Source organism: Ranitomeya imitator, chromosome 6 (assembly GCF_032444005.1).
Source record: "Ranitomeya imitator isolate aRanImi1 chromosome 6, aRanImi1.pri, whole genome shotgun sequence".
Taxonomy (NCBI): Eukaryota; Metazoa; Chordata; class Amphibia; order Anura; family Dendrobatidae; genus Ranitomeya; species Ranitomeya imitator.
In genome coordinates this window covers 341,327,703-341,348,726 of record NC_091287.1, presented here as the reverse complement: position 1 = coordinate 341,348,726, position 21,024 = coordinate 341,327,703, and the positions used below count along the sequence as shown (strand labels likewise).

At 42.8% G+C, this 21,024-nt stretch overlaps 1 protein-coding gene and 1 long non-coding RNA gene across 7 annotated transcripts in view; one reads left to right on the top strand and one right to left on the bottom strand.

Moving 5' to 3' along the window:
- Positions 1-12,075, top strand: part of ADNP2 (ADNP homeobox 2) — a 70,116-nt gene extending 58,041 nt beyond the window's left edge. For 4 of the 6 annotated variants that reach the window (XM_069730909.1, XM_069730905.1, XM_069730908.1 and 1 more), the window contains 2 exons: positions 5,445-5,534; positions 7,600-10,719. In XM_069730909.1, the coding sequence (XP_069587010.1) occupies positions 5,445-5,534; positions 7,600-10,374 (2,865 nt within the window). In that variant the 3' untranslated portion in view covers positions 10,375-10,719. Of the gene's footprint in view, positions 1-5,444; positions 5,535-7,599 lie in introns of all 6 variants that reach the window. The other 2 variants (XM_069730910.1, XM_069730907.1) reach the window with 2 other exon arrangements.
- A 7,440-nt stretch (positions 12,076-19,515) lies between these two features.
- LOC138641407 (uncharacterized) lies at positions 19,516-20,786 on the bottom strand. Its single transcript, XR_011313821.1, has 5 exons — positions 20,657-20,786; positions 20,519-20,571; positions 20,360-20,426; positions 19,941-20,003; positions 19,516-19,827 (listed from the first exon to the last, which is right to left on the bottom strand). It is a non-coding gene; the product is annotated as an uncharacterized lncRNA (long non-coding RNA).
- Between the last annotated feature and the right edge of the window lie 238 nt (positions 20,787-21,024).

The following is a 21,024-nucleotide window of genomic DNA, read 5'->3' as shown; positions in this document are numbered from 1 at the left end:
TGCTCATAGCAATGCTGTAATTCTACATAGAGGTGATCTGAGCATCGCCTCTATGTAGCAGAGGTGATCGAGTTATGGCAGCTTCTAGCCTCCCATGGAGGATATTGAAGCATGCCAAAACCTAAAGAAAAAGTTTTTAACCCCTTCATGACCCAGCCTATTTTGACCTTAAAGACCTTGCCGTTTTTTGCAATTCTGACCGGTGTCCCTTTATGAGGTAATAACTCAGGAACGCTTCAACGGGTCCTAGCGGTTCTGAGATTGTTTTTTCGTGACATATTGGGCTTCATGTTAGTGGTAAATTTAGGTCAATAAATTCTGCGTTTATTTGTGATAAAAACGGAAATTTGGCGAAAATTTTGAAAATTTCGCAATTTTCACATTTTGAATTTTTATTCTGTTAAACCAGAGAGATATGTGACACAAAATAGTTAATAAATAACATTTCCCACATGTTTACTTTACATCAGCACAATTTTGGAAACAAAATTTTTTTTTGTTAGGAAGTTATAAGGGTTAAAATTTGACCAGCGATTTGTCATTTTTACAACGAAATTTACAAAACCATTTTTTTTAGGGACCACCTCACATTTGAAGTCTTCACAGCAGCAGAAGCAACATGGAAGGAAAAAATGAACATTTAACTTTTTAGTCACAAAAATTATCTTTTAGCAACAATTTTTTTATTTTCCCAATGGTAAAAGGAGAAACTGAACCACGAAAGTTGTTGTCCAATTTGTCCTGAGTACGCTGATACCTCATATGTGGGGGTAAACCACTGTTTGGGCGCACGGCAGGGCTTGGAAGGGAAGGAGCGCTATTTGACTTTTTGAATCAAAAATTGGCTCCACTCTTTAGCGGACACCATGTCACGTTTTTTTCACAAAAAAATTGTTTTGGCCTCAATTTTTTCATTTTCACATGGGCAACAGGATAAAATGGATCCTAAAATGTGTTGGGCAATTTCTCCTGAGTACGCCGATACCTCATATGTGGGGGTAAACCACTGTTTGGGCACATGGTAAGGAGCGCCATTTGACTTTTTGAATGAAAAATTATTTCCATCGTTAGCGGACACCATGTCGCGTTTGGAGAGCTCCTGTGTGCCTAAACATTGGCGCTCCCTCACAAGGTACCCCATTTTGGAAACTAGACCCCCCAAGGAACTTATTTAGATGCCTAGTGAGCACTTTAAACCCTCAGGTGCTTCACAAATTGATCTGTAAAAATTAAAAAGTACTTTTTTTTCACAAAAAAATTCTTTTCGCCTCAATTTTTTCATTTTCACATGGGCAGTAGGATAAAATGGATCATAAAATTTGTTGGGCAATTTCTCCCGAGTACGCTGATACCCCATATGTGGGGGTAAACCACTGTTTGGGCGCACGGCAGGGCTCGGAAGGGATGGCACGCCATTTGGCTTTTTAAATGGAAAATTAGCTCCAATCATTAGCGGACACCATGTCACGTTTGGAGAGCCCCTGTGCGCCTAAACATTGGAGATTCCCCAGAAATGACCCCATTTTGGAAACTAGACCCCCAAAGGAACTAATCTAGATGTGTGGTGAGGACTTTGAACCCCCAGGTGCTTCACAGAAGTTTATAACGCAGAGCCATGAAAATAAAAAAAAAAAATTATTTTCTCAAAAATGATCTTTTAGCCTGCAATTTTTTATTTTGCAAAGGGTAACAGGAGAAATTTGACCCCAATATTTGTTGTCCAGTTTCTCCTGAGTACGGTGATACCCCATATGTGGGGGTAAACTACTGTTTGGGCACATGCCGGGGCTCGGAATTGAAGTAGTGACGTTTTAAAATGCAGACTTTGATGGAATGCTCTGCGGGCGTCACGTTGCGTTTGCAGAGCCCCTGATGTGCCTAAACAGTAAACAGTAGAAACCCCCCACAAGTGACCCCATTTTGGAAACTAGACCCCGAAAGGAACTTATCTAGATGTGTGGTGAACACTTTGAACCCCCAAGTGCTTCATAGAAGTTTATAATGCAGAGCCGTGAAAATAATAAATACGTTTTCTTTCCTCAAAAATAATTATTTAGCCCAGAATTTTTTATTTTCCCAAGGGTTACAGGAGAAATTGGACCCCAAAAGTTGTTGTCCAGTTTGTCCTGAGTACGCTGATACCCCATGTGTGGGGGTAAACCACTGTTTGGGCACACGTCGGGGCTCAGAAGGGAAGTAGTGACTTTTGAAATGCAGACTTTGATGGAATGGTCTGCGGGCGTCACATTGCGTTTGCAGAGCCCCTGGTGTGCCTAAACAGTAGAAACCCCCCACAAGTGACCCCATTTTAGAAACTAGACCCCCCAAGGAACTTATCTAGATATGTGGTGAGCACTTTGAACCCCCAAGTGCTTCACAGACATTTACAACGCAGAGCCGTGAAAATAAAAAATCATTTTTCTTTCCTCAAAAATGATGTTTTAGCAAGCATTTCTTTATTTTCACAAGGGTAACAGGAGAAATTGGACCCCAGTAATTGTTGCGCAGTTTGTCCTGAGTATGCTGGTACCCCATATGTGGGGGTAAACCACTGTTTGGGTGCACGTCGGGGCTCGGAAGTGAGGGAGCACCATTTGACTTTTTGAATACAAGATTGGCTGGAATCAATGGTGGCGCCATGTTGCGTTTGGAGACCCCCTGATGTGCCTAAACAGTGGAAACCCCTCAATTCTAACTCCAACACACCCCTAACCCTTATCCCAACTGTAGCCGTAACCCTAATCACAACCCCAACACACCCGTAACCCTAGCCCTAAGGCTATGTGCCAACGTTGCGGATTCGTATGAGATTTTTCAGCACCATTTTTGAAAAATCCGCGGGTAAAAGGCACTGCGTTTTACCTGCGGATTTACCGCGGATTTCCAGTGTTTTTTGTCCGGATTTCACCTGCGGATTCCTATTGAGGAACAGGTGTAAAACGCTGCGGAATCCGCACAAAGAATTGACATGCTGCGGAAAATACAACGCAGCGTTCCCGCGCGGTATTTTCCGCACCATGGGCACAGCGGATTTGGCTTTCCATATGTTTACATGGTACTGTAAACCTGATGGAACTCTGCTGCGGATCCGCAGCAGCCAATCCGCACCGTGTGCACATAGCCTAATTCTAAAGGTATGTGCACACGCTGCGGAAAACGCTGCGGATCCGCAGCAGTTTCCCATGAGTTTACAGTTCAATGCAAACCTATGGAAAACAAAAATCGCTGTACACATGCTGCAGAAAAACTGCACGGAAACGCAGCGGTTTACATTCCGCAGCATGTCACTCACTTTCTTTCTTTCTGCGGATTCCGCAGCGGTTTTACAACTGCTCAAATAGAAAATCGCAATTGTAAAACCGCAGTGAAATGCGCAGAAAAAACATGGTAAATCCGCCATAAATCCGCAGCGGTTTAGCACTGCGGATTTATCAAATCCGCAGCGGAAAAATCCGCAGAGGACCAGAATACGTGTGCACATACCGAAACCCTACCCCTAACCCTAACCCTAGTTCTTACCCCAACCTTAGTGGAAAAAAATTTTTTTTATTTTTTTTTATTGTCCCTACCTATGGGGGTGACAAAGGGGGAGGGGGGTCATTTACTTTTTTTTTTTTTTTTATTTTGATCACTGAGATAGGTTATATCTCAGTGATCAAAATTCACTCTGGAACGAATCTGCCGGCCGGCAGATTCGGCGGGCGCACTGCACATGCGCCCGCCATTTTGGAAGATGGCGGCGCCCAGGAAAGAAGACGGACGGTCCCCGGGAGGCCAGGTAAGTATAAGGAGGGGGGGGGGGGGGGGGGGGGCGTCGGAGCACGGGGGGGTGGATCGGAACACGGGGGGGGGGGGGGGGAGTGGGGGATCGCTGTGCGGGTGGGGGGATCGCTGTGCGGGTGGGGGGATCGCTGTGCGGGGGGGGGGATCGCTGTGCGGGGGGGTGGTGTTTGGAGCACGGGGGTTTGTTTGGAGCACGGGGGGTGTGATTGGAGCACGGGGGGAGCGGGCAGGAGGACGGGGGAGCGGAGCACAGGACCGAGGGGAGCGGACCACAGATCGGGGGCTGGGGGGGCGATCGGAGGGGTGGGGTGGGTGCACATTAGTGTGTCCAGCCATGGCCGATGATATTGCAGCATCGGCCATGGCTGGATTGTAATATTTCACCATTTTTTTAGGTGAAATATTACAAATCGCTCTGATTGGCAGTTTCACTTTCAACAGCCAATCAGAGCGATCGTAGCCACGGGGGGGGGGGGGGGGGGGTGAAGCCACCCCCCCTGGGCTAAACTACCACTCCCCCTGTCCCTGCAGATCGGGTGAAATGGGAGTTAACCCTTTCACCCGATCTGCAGGGACGCGATCTTTCCATGACGCATATGCTGCGTCATGGGTCGGAATGGCACCGACTTTCATGACGCAGCGTATGCGTCAAAGGTCGGGAAGGGGTTAAAAGTATGAAGAAAAAAAATATCAAAGTTTAAATCACCCCCCTTTCACCCCATTGAAAATTAAAATAAAAAAAATCAAACGTACACATATTTGGTATCGCCACGTTGCGAATCGCCCGCTCTAGATATCAGCTTAATCTTTTTTTTTTTTCTTTTTTTTTTTTATAAACTGTGTAGCGAGAAAAAAAGTCAAAAATGGCAGAACTACGTTTTTTTTTTTTTTTTTTTGGTCGCTGCGACATTGCATTAAAATGCAATAACTGGCGACCAAAATAGTATCATTAAAAACATCAGCTCGGCACTCAAAAAATAGGCCTTCACCCGACCCCAGATCACGAAAAATGGAGTCGCTACGAGTAACGGAAAATTGCGTATTTTTTTATTTTATTTTTTTTAGCAAAGTTTGTAGTTTCCCCACTTATATAAAAAAGAACCTAGACACCAAACATGTCTATGAACTCGTAATGACCTGGAGAATCAGAATGGCAGGTCAGTGTTATCATTTAGTGAAAAAGCCAAACAAAAACAAGTGTGGGATTGCACTTTTTTTGCAATTTCACAGCACTTGGAATTTTTTTTACTGTTTTGTAGTACAAGACATGGTAAAACCAATGGTGTTGTTCAAAAGTGCAACTCGTCCCGCAGAAAATAAGCACTCACATGGCCATATTGATGGAAAAATAAAAAAGTTATGGCTCTGGGAAGGAGGGGCATGAAAAATCGAAAACGCAAAACCGAAAAAAGCTCCAGTCATTAGGGGGTTACATTTCATTGTTGGAATCACAGGCCTTGTTTGTACTGGTGCTCACTATAGAAGTGCCTGATGAAGCATGATAACACTCAAGGCTAAGGCTGAAAGATTGTGCAGAAATGACTGCTTAGTGTGTGGTCTTCTTCCAGAAGTGCATGAGTTATTTTATATGGAGCCACAGTAACGCTTGCAATATATCAAAAGCAAGTATCAAAACATATATTCTTTTGTTTGTTTTTTAGGAAATCAACACTTATAATCCAGGAGACACACATTTTTCCAGTACATCATGGGAGGATGTCTCGCTTTGGGAAACTATTGGACGCAGAAATGTATGTCTAACACTAGCTGTTGGAAGATAGAGTAGAACAGGTTTCTATCAGTATTCTGGTCTGTCACATATGCACAGATAATGACTTGCTGGAGATAGAATTGTGACTATAATCTCATTTTCAAGAAGGTTCCTGTGCATTATTATTATTTTTTTTTTTTACACCTGTTACACAGCATACATTTTCATAAAAAAAAACAAATCAACCCTGCCTATATATGTTAGTGTCTGTTTTGTGTCCTAATTGCAGCTATAATGTTGCCTTTATGAAGGTCTTCCATATGCAAGCTAGTACTATATGCATTACTAGTACTTCATGCTTAATCCAAAAGGAAACCTTGAGCCTTTTAAAAAAAAAACCTGATTCATATCCTCCCTTGATGTCACTGCCTTGTGTAGTTTTAATACATTTGCTCTTATTCTGTTTTTCTTAATGAAAGACTTTTATTAAAGTAAATATTGTATACAATATACATTAATCTATATGCTGGCTTCAGCTGCATGTCCTTCTGGAACTGAATTAGTCTTTCATACGCACAAGCAGCCGTTTCTTCCCTGTTCTGCTTTACTTTGACAGATTACAGAATAAGGGAATTGGATTATCTAGTTCAGGCACTCTTACGGTTGGCACTAGTGATGAGCGAGCGTGCTCGGATAACGTCTAATCTGAGCATGCTCTGGTGTTATCAGAGTATCTTGTAGTGCTCATATATTATATTCGAGTCTTTTGTGGGTGCATGCTTTGTGGATGTTAGACCGCCTCAACACATGCGGAGATTACCTGTTTTAGTCTCAACATCATACAGCTGCAGGGACTCGAACATAATATACAAGCACTCCCAGATGCTCGGATGACACCCGAGCTTGCTTTTATTTGAGCACGTTCGGTCCGCACTAGTTAGCACCCTAAGAATTAAGTTAGTGGTTTCAGTTGTTAAGGTGGCCATACACGTTAAACAGCTGTTGGCTTGTTGAGCTGATGGCTATTCTTTCCCATTCTTTTCTCCTCACCCACCCAATACAAGTGTTCTCAATGTGGAGAAGCCCTTGAGCTGCCATACCATCAGCTGTCTTTCATCTCCTATGAGAAGGAATTGGGCATGTTCATATTCCACATGCCGAATCTCTCCCCATATCTGATGAGCAAACATTGGCTATTAAACATTAGATGATAGGCCAGTTTTGCTGAAATTGGCGGGTATGTTTTGACCTTAGTCAATTATCTATGGCCACATTTACTTGTGTAATTTTTACCTCGTGGACAGGGATGATATGCAGCATGTGATACACTATGGCCAGTCTATAAGATCAATGCATGATGGGTATAATTGATAATATACATACTTTTGGGCACAATATATATGAAAATGGTATAACCTAAAAGTTACCCAGATCCTTTGCACAGTGGAGATGTAAGAAGGCTGAATCGTAGCCAGCCAGCCCTTGTGGTGTAAAGTATTAAATGCATTGTTCATGTGGATTAGCAGAGTGGTGAATGCAGTGTAGTCCAGCTCATCTTAGTTAAGGCTTTCCATAATTTTCAGTACTGAAATGCCACTCCTGCCCCTTGTGGCCAAAGACTGCATAACAAATAGAGGATTTTCCATACAATTCTTGATTAAAATATTTTATAAACTTTTATTCCATATTGTTAAAATTTGCACTCACAATAAATCCAAGCATAATGTAGTTTCCTCTGCGCTTAAGACTAAAAGAATAGTCTTTAATCATTCGTGAGCAGAGCTTTGAATCTACATACACACAATGATGAGTTATGGTGTGTTGTATTGCTCAGAGCGGCATTCACAATCCAGCTAAAAGTCAAGACATTCAGCAGTCCAGACACTGAACAAGCAGGATATGCTAACATAATTTCTCAGGATGGATTTGTGAATGTAGCTGTGGATGATATGACATGCTGTAACTCAAGATCAACACATTGGGGGTAATTGCGTATACATTGCTTTTCACATAATGCAAATTCAGTGTTTTTAATCATCATGTAGTATTATAAAATGCAGAAACCTTATATGCTCGTCATAAGAGTTTCTATTGTTTCTTTACAGGGTTACAGATCAAAACCGTTCTGCTGTAGTCTCTGCAAATTCTCAACTAGACTGGTCTCTTCATTCAAAAGTCATCTACAACGCTATCATGAAGATGAGAAGGACCAGGAACTTATGTCTGCCTGTCCAAGCTGCCCATTCACGTCACAAACCAAGAATGTTTTAAAGCACATGAGAATATTTCACTCTAGTGTTCGTAAGGTCCAGCCTGGTGCAAAAGAGAGCTCAAATATAAAGATTCCAAATATAAAGAGTCCAAATGTAATAAGCTCAGTCAGGTTTTCATGTAGAAAATGTAACTATACTGACATGCTCTATTATAGCTTGAAAAAGCATGTTCTTTTGACCCATTATCAAGCTGAACTTCAAAATTATTTTGGGGAGAAATCTGAAGAGGAACTCAAACACTCTTCTGCATTCAAGATCAGTCCCGATAGTAGATACTATTGCAAACAATGCACATGCGTTAATGGTAATCGTGATGCTTTGATGTACCACATTTTAACATCTGATAAGCACAGAGATCTGGAACTTAAGCTTAGAACTGACATTTGTGATATTAGCCGACCACATGCTAGACGACCATACAAAAAGTATCTAAGTTCCTCCATACCTCTTTCCCCTAAGCCACCACTGAATGTTCCAAATGCCACACCTGTAACCCCTCCAGTCGCTCAAGGTGTAAAAGCAATTTCCCTTCCGCAAAATGGTCCTAGTCCGCCTTTATTGGGGGCACCCAATCCCATCATCCAGAAAGTTGAACCAGTATCTACGGTCTCTGATCCTACTGGGGGTTTGAGCCAGAAAATATCGACTACAGTTGCCCCCTCTGCTCAGGTCGGGTTTGTTAATACACAATTTCCACAAAACCAGAGCATTACCCTTCAAGCATCTCTTCCTCAATCCGTCTTCCTGTCTCCAAGATTTCCTTTGAATCAGCAAGTTACTGCTACTGTCCTTCCTTCAGGTGGTCAGGTTATCACTGGTGCTCAGGCTGGTGTGAGAAATGCTGTTCTGCCAATTAACCAAACTTTGGCTTTAACCTGTCCACAGACTTTGCAGTCGGCTCTGTTGAATATGAATCCAGGTGCGAATCCCACAGTCTTTCCTGTAAATCAGTCAGTAGCGCCCAACAATGTTGTAGGGAGTCCATCTGGCATTCCGCAAATCCTTACTGCCCCCTTACTTAGACAGCTGATTCCAACAGGAAAGCAAGTAAATGGCATACCAACATACACACTCGCTCCCATCTCGGTAACACTTCCAGTTGCTCCTTGTGCTATACCTGCTGTTCCTCCACCAAAAGTGCCAGTTCAGTTGTCTCCGCCTGATAAAGTGATGCCAGTTTCAAGTCCTCCAGCTACTGCGCCATCTCCTCCCGTTGTGCAGCCTGCACAAACTAAAACACAGAAGCCCGCCAAGCCTACTGTTGGAAAAAGACCAGTTGTCTCAGCTGCTTTAGGCAAGGAGGCTAAACAGTGGAAGACGTGCCCTGTTTGCAATGAACTCTTTCCTTCTAATGTGTATGAGGTGCACATGCAGATCGCTCATGTAACACCAGAAAATAAACCAACCAACAAACCAAAAGAATCGGCAATTGAGGAAAAGGGACCTGTAGTCATAGCTGCTCATGCCTCATTTTTGAAAGTCCTGAAAGACAATTCAATTAGATGTGTTACCTGCAAGACATTTGCGCATGAAGACGAGGTGTTAAAACACTTACTTATGCATGGCATGGTATGCCTGTTCTGCAAGGCCATTTTCTACGAACTAAGAAACTTCATCTATCATATGAAAATTTTACATGTAAACAAAAAGAAGGTGCATAATGATTTTCTCAAGAAACGTATCGACATACCACGTGATGCTAATAATGATGTACTGTTTACTCATTTTGACTTTACCTTTAATGTATCTAGAGAACAGCTTGGGGACCGAGACATGCACCTTGCTGTGGTTACTGGAGCCAATGGCAACACAGCTACTCCACTTTATATCAAAATTCAATGTAAACCAGTTAGTGGTCCAGAACGCCAGCAAGAATCTAATTGTTCATTCTGCAACACTGCGTTGTCAAAGTCTGAGGTATATGAGACTCATCTGAAAGAAAAGCATCATATAATGCCCACCGTGCATACAATACTAAAGACTCCAGCTTATAAGTGCATCCATTGCTGTGGGGTTTATACTGGCACTGTGACTTTGTCGGCCATTTCTGTTCATCTGCTGCGTTGTCGCAATGCACCAAAAGATAGTACCTCTGGAGAAGAGTTGGTTCCTGAAGCTAATGGTGGGCCAAAGCAAAAGGGAAGCGAGAATACAAAAACAAAATGCAGTACTACTGGTGATACTCCAAGAGCCTCAAATGAGTATCGGAACATTTACAAGACTGGTCCCAACGCTTCGAAAGACATGGTGCCTTTTAAGAGGAGGAGGCTTGATATTAAACCTGATTCTTCAGAGACTCTAGAAGCTTTGCTATCTCTTGATCTGCTTGAGTTGATTCCAGACTCTAACGCGACGGCGTCTAATGAATCGAAGAAAGAGTTTTTGTCAAAGTATTTCCACAAGAAGCCATACCCTAGCAAGAAAGAAATCGAGTTGCTGTCTGTTGTACTTGAAATGTGGAAAAGTGATGTGGCTTCGTTTTTTGGTACAAAGCGTTATGTATGCCTAAAATTTCTCCGAAATCACAAACAGAGAGTATTGCTCGGATTTAAAATGGCTGATCTTAAGAAAGTGCAACATGATGTAGAATTGCAGGAAGACTATTAAAGGCATTATTAGTTGGCACAGGCGGCAGTGACATACACCCGGTTAGCATTCCTGTGTCTTTTATAACTTCACATAAAGAGCTTGAGGGAATTCTAGCTGTTTCTATGTGAAGACTTTTGTCAGTTTTCTATTTGTTTCCCTCTGGTCTGGTGCTCCCATTTAACAGCCATTTTGGGTCTGCACTTTCTAGGTGACCTCTATACAAGTCCGTGTCTGTAGGAAAGTTCAATACTCTGGACATTCTTTGTTTCCCATTTTGTGTATTTCAGTACATTCTGATTTTAAGAATAACTTTTCTTTTTTTTTTATCCGTGAAGTTTGGAATAAAACCTTGTTTTGACAGTTGTCACAATGTGTACATAACCAAGATCAGGTGACCAATGGCTAAAGTGCATGGTGTACATCTGTGGTCCCCAACCTTTCTTCCTTTGAGAGCCACATTGTTATTGCCACCCCACCATAGTGAAACGCAGAGGGCCTAATCACCCTTTCCCACAGAAAGCACCTTGTGCCACCCTCCCTAGTATATGGTATACGGTACTTCCACCCCCACCGCTATTTTCACATGAAGCACACTCTCCACAATGTTTCATCCAGATTCAAGCACCACTTTAATTGGCAGAATCCTCGCATTCACAGCTTGCCATCCTTGATCTCCAGTATGTGTGCATCCAGATTTGCTCTTCTGTGCAGGAATACTCACAAGTCATCATATGGAAACCTCTTCAAAGCTGTTTGCTAGACCTGGTGCTAATGCACCCAGCTGACAGCCACGAGCCAACCATCATGGTCCTGCGAGCCACATATGGCTCCCGAACGATAAGTTGGGGACTCCTGGTGTACACCTTCAGTGGTGTTTGCTATGCAGTAATGAAGGTGCTGTATGTCACATGATCTGCACATGTCTATTTAAGGTATTTAACGGTAAAGAACCTGTATCACGGATACTTTATAGTGCCTACAGCACATATTGATAGTCTGAAGTGCAGTATGTGTGTCTGTGGCTTTGTTTCACACAGTGATTGCTTATAGGATTTGACCAGCAATTGATAGATTGGCATGTATCAGCTGCAGAGAAGTGTCACAACTGAAGTGATGGGTCATAGAGGGAGTATGATCCTTTTTTTTGGGGGGGGGGGGTCTGGATAAGCCCTTCAGGTTCTTGCGCACAAAACTGGCAGTGTACATCTATAACCAATGTTAAGAGATCTCATTGTGCTGCTGTATGGTGTGGTTCTCTCTCCTCTCCCCTCATCCGCTGTATAAAAACAGGGCGCTGCCCGTGAATATATATTATCTATTGGTAGCTGGTTGAACATGTCCTGGACTAAACCTTGTAACATCTACAAATGGCATTAGAATCGAAGGCAAATTCATCTACATACTGGGTGGAGCATGATTTCTGCATCATTTTGGGTGTACTTAACAAGACTTTTTTTTTTTCCAGTAAGGAAATTATAATTCCAATTTCTGCAATTTAGTTTTTAATCTGTGATATAGGATACTTTTATATACATATATAAATATAATATAATTTATTAGGAACTGGGAAATCAGGATCCCCTAGTTGTAGAATATGCATCTATGGTGCCAGTTGGGCTCCCTCATTTCTACTATTCTGTATCAGGTGTAGTACAAGGAAAATGTTACTTTGGCCAATTTGGATCTGCCTTTGTTTAAAATAAACATTTAAAACCTTTCCATCAATGTTTTTTTATTTGATTGCAAACTTTTTTCATGCACTATGCACAATTCTCACTCATAACTTTGCGCTAGTAGTTAATACTAAAAAACGGCAGTCCAACATGATTTGTAACACCCTTTTCCTAAACTGATTTCTGAGAAGCCTGTCCCTTGTCACTCAAAACCACAGCTTCCTTTCTGTCACAGACTGATAACTACAGGGTGGGCCATTTACCGTATATGGATACACCTGGGTGGGCCATTTATATGGATAAGCCTAAATAAAATGGGAATGGTTGGTGATATCAACTTCCTGTTTGTGGCACATTAGTATATAGGAGGGGGAAAACTTCAAGATGGATGATGGCCATTTTGAAGTCGGCTATTTTGGATCCCACTTTATAAATGGCCCACCCAGGTGTATCCATATAAATAGCCCACCCTCTATATTGTATGAGTAGCTTTAGACACGCTGCAATAACCTGAAATGCTTCCAGTGGATGTATTGGACAGATATATATATATATATATATATATATATATATATATATATATATATATATATATATATATATATATATATATATATATATATATATATATATAATCAATCAATCTCAAAATAAGATTTCCTTCATATGATCTTTGCGGTAGTCTATATATTCCTGGTCTGGTGCTGAAAGGGAACCTATCATTAGGTTTATGCTTTCGAATCAGGCCTACATAAAAAATGGACAGAACCTCTTAATTCCAGTGCTGTGAGACTTACTAGTTTTTTTTTTTTTGTTTTGTTTTTTTTTTCCCCTGCTTCAGCTCTGTGCTGTGGAGTTGGTGTCCTTTTTGGTGAAGACAGACTCCTAAAATATAGAACACATTGGGTAGAGTAGTTCAATGCAGTATTTTTTCATAAGAATTTGGGAAAGTTATGAAATGTCAGATAAATGTCTTGTATACCTGATCTAAGGATATCCGCTTTTGGTTGAGAAGAATCTGTGCTGCACTTTATTGTACATGCTCAGTAGTGAAGCTCCTCATTCAGTGCTGTGGTGTTGAGAGTCAGGGAAGTTGAGGAGTCTTAAGTTGGAAGTTTTGCTTTCCGACTCCACAGTCCTGGTAGCTCTGCTAATCCTCTCAAAGATGGGCAAGATCTGACCTTACCTAGTCCTCCCTTGGGGAAAATAGCAGCACATATACTAGTGTCATCTGCTTTGTAGACTAGCTTTTGCTAGTTTCAAACATGGCAATTTTGTGTTTGTATGAGAAAATTCTGCCGATAAGGTGTTACTTACGAATTAAAAAAAATTAAGGCAGCAGGCATCACATTATAACCCTCCAGTCAAATAAATTTTAGGGATATCAATCTAAGTTAGAAAGCATAAGCGATGATGAATTAATTTTACCCGCTGTTGTGTATATGAAAGTGAAAATGAAAGACAACTCCCCAAAAAAGAAGTTTTGAAAGTGGTAGCCTTCAACAGTTACTTTCTCCTTGTACTTCATGATTTTTTTTAGGGTTTTTTTAACTTACAGTATTTTTTTGGATATGCAAAAACCTACAATCATAAGTTACAAACTGTGCCAAAACATAGAGATTAGAGCAGTTAATTGATTAATCATATCCTGAGGGTTATACTGAAAAAAAACATTTGGATATTAAAGAGGGGAGGGTATAACATGGCAAGAATTGCTTAAGCCAATTGTAGCACACCAGACTGAAAAAAAGAGAAACACGAAGAGGGGAGAGAAAGGAACAGCAGTATGAAAGAGAGTTTCCAGATGAGGCCCAAGGCGTTCTTCCCCAAAAATTGCAAATAGTCACTCGGCGCTCTAAATTCCGTCTAGTAGATATAATAATCTTGTTTACTTTGGAGAACTAGAGATAGATTGTGCTCTAAATTCCATCTAGTAGAACCAGGTATTGTGGAAACGATCATGATGCTTGTTAATGGAAGAACTCCTTTTCACAATTAATATAATCTTGTTTACTTTGGAGAACCAGAGATGGATTGTTGGAGCAGTAGCTTCTAAAGTAGGGGAGTGAACGTTCTCGCAGTCTCAATAAGATGTCTTCATATTGAATTCCTCTAGATTTTTAAGGGAATGTCAGTGATGGAGAAGAACAAGGGCCGGGTCCAGGTCTGAACTCAAATTAGTGATTTTACACATCGCCTGCTGCAGCTTCCCCCAAAAGGAAGAGAAGCCTGCAGACCAGAAAATATGTAGCTTATTGCCCTCCCCACATCTACGGCATAGAAGACCCACCTCTGGAAAGAGTGCAAGTGAGTCAGCGGGAGTTTATACTACCTGGAGAGTAATTTATACGCCGCCTCATGAAAACAGGAGCAGATAGATAATTTATGCATGGAGGTGAAAATGTGTTCGGCCCTCTTCTGCTCACAAATCCTTTCCAACATATGCAGCGTAGAGTTCCAGCGCGTATGGACATCACACAACAACATGTCCCCTAGGTAAATATGGATAAATTTAATTTATATTCCTGTGTTTTCTAGTAAACAACATACATGCTATTTCTTATGTTTTATCTAAACTATTGTTACATGACTAATATGTTTTTTGGGGTCCTTTCAGCTTCCTGTCAACTGGCTTGTCTTATGCGGGACTACACCTGGAGTTTCTGATTGGTCACTCCACCATTTCTGGCATTGTGCGCTCAACATGTATGGAAATATGGGCTAAACTACATGAATATTATAAAGAGGAGAAAAAAGAGCTATACGAGGTGTATATATATATATATATATATATATATATATATATATATATATATATATAAAAATCCAAAATTTATTGACAAATCACATAGTTTAACCATACATGTACAAAAGCAATAGTTTATGTGCAGGAACAGTACACCGGGATGGACAGGATCCACCAAAAGACCTTAACAACTATAGGCCAAACCAGCTAACCATAAGGTGCATAGTGCTAACATCTGGGCAAGTGTACCTGCCAAAACAGCGCCCCATATAAGCCTAGCCCCCAGTGAGGCAAACATCAAAGCATGGGGAAATGGGCAGGCACTTACCAAGGTGGAGATTGGAGGATCCAAGGCCAGGTGTATTACAAGAAGCCCCCCGACGCGCGTTTCGCGTCCCTCTTCGACCGCTTTCTCAAGGGAGTACCTAATCGCCTGTTCGTAGGACCTTTAAAGGTCAGGGGTGAGTCACATGTGACGTGTGGGCCAATCCGAGTGGTCAAAAAGCGGCGCATGCGCACCGCGAGCCCCAGGTCCTGGCAGTGCACCGCAGCGTCGCGCGCACGCGCGGGGAATGCACGAAATTCCCCAGGCGTGCGAGCAGGGCAAAGCGACGCAGCGACACATACCAGGAGTCCCGGGCCGCGGCGCGCATGCGCACAACCACTGAATCACCAATGAGGGTTAAGAAACATGCTGCTATCGTAACAAATATAAATAATAATAAAGATGCGCAGCTTGTTCCAACTATGGAGGGGGCATGTGTACACACAAACAGAGGGAGAAAAAATAGTTATACGGCGGAGAATCATAATTTTATGCATGATGCGACAGTCCAGTTGTGATCCAGTTGGAAAAATATTTCTCTCTCCGCAGATTTCTCACAATGCCCTCCAGAACGAAAACTTCAGTGGTGAAGATGTGGCAGAGCAATGCCCAAAGTCTCACTGAGGTGGAATTGAAGCCCACAAACTCATTGGTCCCACTACAAGGCGATAGGTATAATCATGAAAAAAATAATCAAATTAATATCAGATTAAAATACTAAAATCAAAAAACACCCGACACATAAAAGACAGAGGGTACCCGGTAGGTAAATATATTCAGAGGCATATAATAATCAGGACCCCAAGAATGAGGAGAAGGACAGTGATTCGTTTAGACCCCTCGGGGTCAAAGTATCCAGTGTGGTAATCCACTTAGCTTCAACCTGGGCCAGAACTCTTTTGTAATCCCCCCCTCTAATACCAAGATGGATAACATCTATCCCCCTCACTTTAAATGATGCTGGATCACTGTTATGATACTGTCTGAAGTGACGGACAGTTTTGAGGAGGGTCACATCGGTCGCTGTCTTGGCCGCGCAAATGTCCCGCACATGCTCTCGTACCCTTATTCTAAGCTCCCTGGACGTAAGTCCCACATATATTTTGGAGCACCCGCATGTAGCATAATATATCACATTTACGCTACTGCAGGAGATACGATGTCTAATGTCAAAAGTTTTGCTACCATCAGAGCTACAAAAAGTAGAGCAGCACAGGACATTTGCGCAGGCAAGACAGCGACCGCATGGTATAGAACCCGGTATTGGGCCTCTAGAGCCAAAGGGGTGCTTAGCAGAGGGCACGTAATGACTACTCACTAGAAGGTCTTTAAGATTTTTGGACCTTCTTGCAGTCATAAGGGGGTAGTCACCCAATCTGGCTCCCAGGGAGGGCTCGGCACGCAAGATAGACCAGTGTTTCAAAATGATCTGCTGCATATCCTCCCATTCATGATTGAAGGTTGATATGAACCGAACAGGTCCATTTTTAGTAGTGTTTGGACGAGCTCTGTTCCCTTGTAGAAGACCGCCGCGTGGGGTCGCCCGCGCCCTGCGATATCCATTCTTGATGCACTGGTTGGAATAGCCGCGTGCCGCAAATCTGGATTTGAGATCAGAGGCCTGTGCCTCAAATCTCGCATCTGACGAACAGATCCGCCTCATCCGGAGGAACTGTCCGACCGGGACGGCCCTAATAGTAGAAGCAATGTGGGCTGAAGACGCATGAATCAAGGAATTCACAGATGTCGGTTTACGGTATACATCAGTTTGGATGGACCTATTTATGTCCACTTCGAAACTGACGTCCAGGAAATTAACCCTTTTGACATCATAGTTATAGGTCAAGAAGATATAATTCCGATTCAACGTCTCCATAAATTCCCCGAGCTGCTGGACCGTCCCGTCCCACAAAAAGAAAATATCAATATATCTGTGCCAGCACAGCACATGGGAGGCGGCCCGTGGGCCCTCGTCGCCAAAAATAAATCCCAGGAGCCCGGGAAGAGATTTGCGTACGAGGGCGCACAGGCCGAGCCCATGGCTGTGCCGCGCCTCTGCAGATAAAACTGATCTTTGTAAACAAAAAAATTATGAGTAAGGACGTAGTGCAGCAGCTCGAGGATAAACTCACATAGGGGGCCGTCGCAGTCGGAGGCCTCCAGGAAAAGGCGGACCGCGTCGATGCCATGTTGATGATCAATGCAGGTGTACAGGCTCTCCACGTCGGCGGTCACCATGAGTGTATCATAATCCACAAAAATGCCATCGACCCTCGCCAGAGAAATATTTTTCCAACTGGATCACAACTGGACTGTTGCATCATGCATAAAATTATGATTCTCCGCCGTATAACTATTTTTTCTCCCTCTGTTTGTGTGTACACATGCCCCCTCCATAGTTGGAACAAGCTGCGCATCTTTATTATGATTATTTATATTTGTTACGATAGCAGCATGTTTCTTAATACTCATTGGTGATTCAGTGGTTGTGCGTATGCGCGCCGCGGCCCGGGATTCCTGGTATGCGGCGCGGCGTCGCTTTGCCCTGCTCGCACGCCTGGGGAATTTTGTGCATTCCCCGCGCGTGCACAGTAGCGCGCGACGCTGCGGTGCACTGCCAGGACCTGGGGCTCGCGGTGCGCATGCGCCGCTTTTTGACCACTCGGATTGGCCCACACGTCACATGTGACTCACCCCTGACCTTTAAAGGTCCTACGAACAGGCGATTAGGTACTCCCTTGAGAAAGCGGTCGAAGAGGGACGCGAAACGCGCGTCGGGGGGCTTCTTGTAATACACCTGGCCTTGGATCCTCCAATCTCCACCTTGGTAAGTGCCTGCCCATTTCCCCATGCTTTGATGTTTGCCTCACTGGGGGCTAGACTTATATGGGGCGCTGTTTTGGCAGGTACACTTACCCAGATGTTAGCACTATGCACCTTATGGTTAGCTGGTTTGGCCTATAGTTATTAAGGTCTTTTGGTGGATCCTGTCCATCCCGGTGTACTGTTCCTGCACATGAACTATTGCTTTTATACATGTATGGTTAAACTATGTGATTTGCCAATAAATTTTGGATTTTTATATATATATACCTAGTATAGCTCTTTTTTCTCCTCTTTATAATATGTTGTATTGAGTGGGTATACTTTTCTTCCTTGTTAATATGGGCTAACTATAGCTATTATTTCTGACGGAACCATGTCAGTGAGGTTTTTGTGGCTACTAAACTACATGAAGTTGTCATGCCTGAGCCAAAAATGGCTGACTGGCTAAAAATAGCTCGTGGATTCAATGACACTTGTGACTTCACACAGTACATTGGAGCCCTGGATGGGAAACATCAGGGTGCGTAAGCCGTCGAACTCTGGCTCCCAATTCTTCAATTATAAGCAGTGTTTCTCTGTAGTTCTGTTAGCTGTAGTTAACAGTAACTACAGGTTTATAATTGTAGACATTGGGGCCTATGGACGAACAGGAGACTCAAGTGTCTTCAATTCGTCCATTATGGGTCGGCGGCTACGTGAAAACCAGTTAGACCTCCCACCACAACACCTCCCAGGCTCCAATGCTGAAGCAGTGCCATATGTTCTTGTGGGAGATGAGGCCTTCCGATTGACAAGGAATGTCATGAGGCCTTATCCCAGGCGCAACCTGGATCAGTGGCGGTGTGTTTTTAATTTGAGGCTTTCCAGGGTGCGTAGACTGGTGGAGTGTGCCTTTGGGATTCTGTGTGCCAAATGGCGTCTCCTCCAGTCTGCCATTCAGCTGAGTGAGGCTAATATTAAGGCTTGTGATGTTTTGCACAATTTTACTAGACTTCATGATTGCCCGTCAGCTGTTCTTGGTGAAGAAATGTTGCCCAATGTGAGTAGCCTCACACCACATGGTCCTCCTCCACGCTGTCCCCTTTCTGGAATCAAAGTGAGGGATATTTTCACAAATTATTTTGTTTCTCCTCAGGGTGCTACTCCCGGGCAAGATTATGCTGTTTCTCAGTTGTGATTTTATTATTTTCAATATATATTATCAACATAAAATATTTTTGTGTACAGAAACAGTACTCTGTGTGTTGTATTTCCTTAATTACCAGATGATTATGAACAGAGCATGTGTGTGATGTAATAATAATTGGTCCACAAACATCAATTGGCTTTTGACAACATTTTTTACTTAGAGCAAAAGTCTTTTCTTGTAAACTTTTATCTATATTTTTTTCATATGGTTATCTTTTTTTTTTAGTTTTGTATTTTTTAAAAAAAAAAAAAAAACACAACAAAGTGCAACTACATCACAAAATAACCAAACACATGGTTTTCCGTAGCAAAGAAACAAAAACAAACTTGGGCTTACAGATTCCTGTAAGTTGGTGGTGGTGATGGCGGCAGTAGTAATAAATCACTTGGCACTCAAATGGTTTCTTTCAGATGAAAAAGTGAACATCCCATTTATTTGTGCATCCAGTTCAAAGATTATTTAAACGTTTTTGGTCAAATCACAAGACCTTCATCAGAAATATCTTTAACAAAACTAAAATACAGACAAAAATCAAATACAGATTAGCGACAATCCTTCATAAGATGCACAAAGGAGAATAACGGATTCATGGTGTATGTAATGACGAATACATCCATCACGTGATGCAGAGAAAGTGAACAACCGTGGCGGTCAGAGTAAATCCAGGATGGTGTTCCGTGAGTCGTGAAGGTATCTGAATCAAAGGCTGACGCTGTGAACAATTGGTAAGGAAAAAACGGCTAAAGACAAAACATGGTGACAAATAGCTTGAGCCCTGTAGAAGGACTCCAGATGTGGCCGTGGCCAATATGGCCTGAAGGATACTGGGTACAATAGTGATCTGGGTGCTGGAGTACAGTGCTGTACACAAAGGTACCTAATAGCGACCTATAATGAAGACGTGATATATAGGTTAATACCGTGTCCATAAGTAGCACTGGAAAACGTGTGAGCCCCGGACGCTATAGAGAGCCAAAAGACAGGTATCTCTTACACACCCTAATGCAACTATCATGGATACTGGAGAATGTGAACATAAAAGACCAACATAGAACAAGTTCAGAAAAGGTAGAAAACTAGGGGCAGAAAAATGAGAGGAATATGCCTATTTTTAACCACCGAGCCAGCTGTCCAGTCACTCCCAAGAGTCTTGATAAAGCGCTGTGTACCATCTAACTATGGCTAAACTATAATACGGACATGAGTCAATAAACAGGGATAAAATGAGAAAAGCCGGACAATACCTGGAAGCATAGGACAATGGGGTATATGAGCCTAGGCAACCCGGGATGGAAAGCGCACCTGGAACGTCTGCGGAAAATTATACAGGTGTGTTGGACCATTAAAAAAAAAAAACAACCCTAAGCTAGTGACGCACTGGGTCTGGACAAAAAAAAAATTACCTCACAGATCCTGAAGGGAGAAGGAAGGCGTGTATGTGCCGCTGCATATGGCGCTGAGGAGAGAAGCATAAAGGCTCCCATTAGTATCCTGCTGGCGGTGTGCAGGCTGGGGCCAGAGATAAAAGGTGCTGCCATTACCCCATAGACGTCCGGTCCGTCGCGCTGTGTAGAGTAGTCCCGGGGGCCGCTGTCTAATGCCAGTACTTCCGGGTTTATGAAGCCCTGTGAGAGGGTCATGTGACCCTGAGCACTGGAGCTTGGACGAGCTCAAAGGAAAGTAACTCAGAGGGGGAGACTAGATAATGGAACGCTCCGGGAGCTGCGCACAGAGGAAAGAGCTGTTCATACAGAGCTCACTGAGCAAAGCCAGATAAGCAGCTAACTGGCTGTAACTGGTAGAGGGAATATGAATGAATTAGCCCCTTAGATGGAGGGAGGTGTAAGGAGGAAAAAAGGGGTAGCCCCACAGGTAAAGAAAGTGAAAGCAAGAAAAGAACAATAGACAT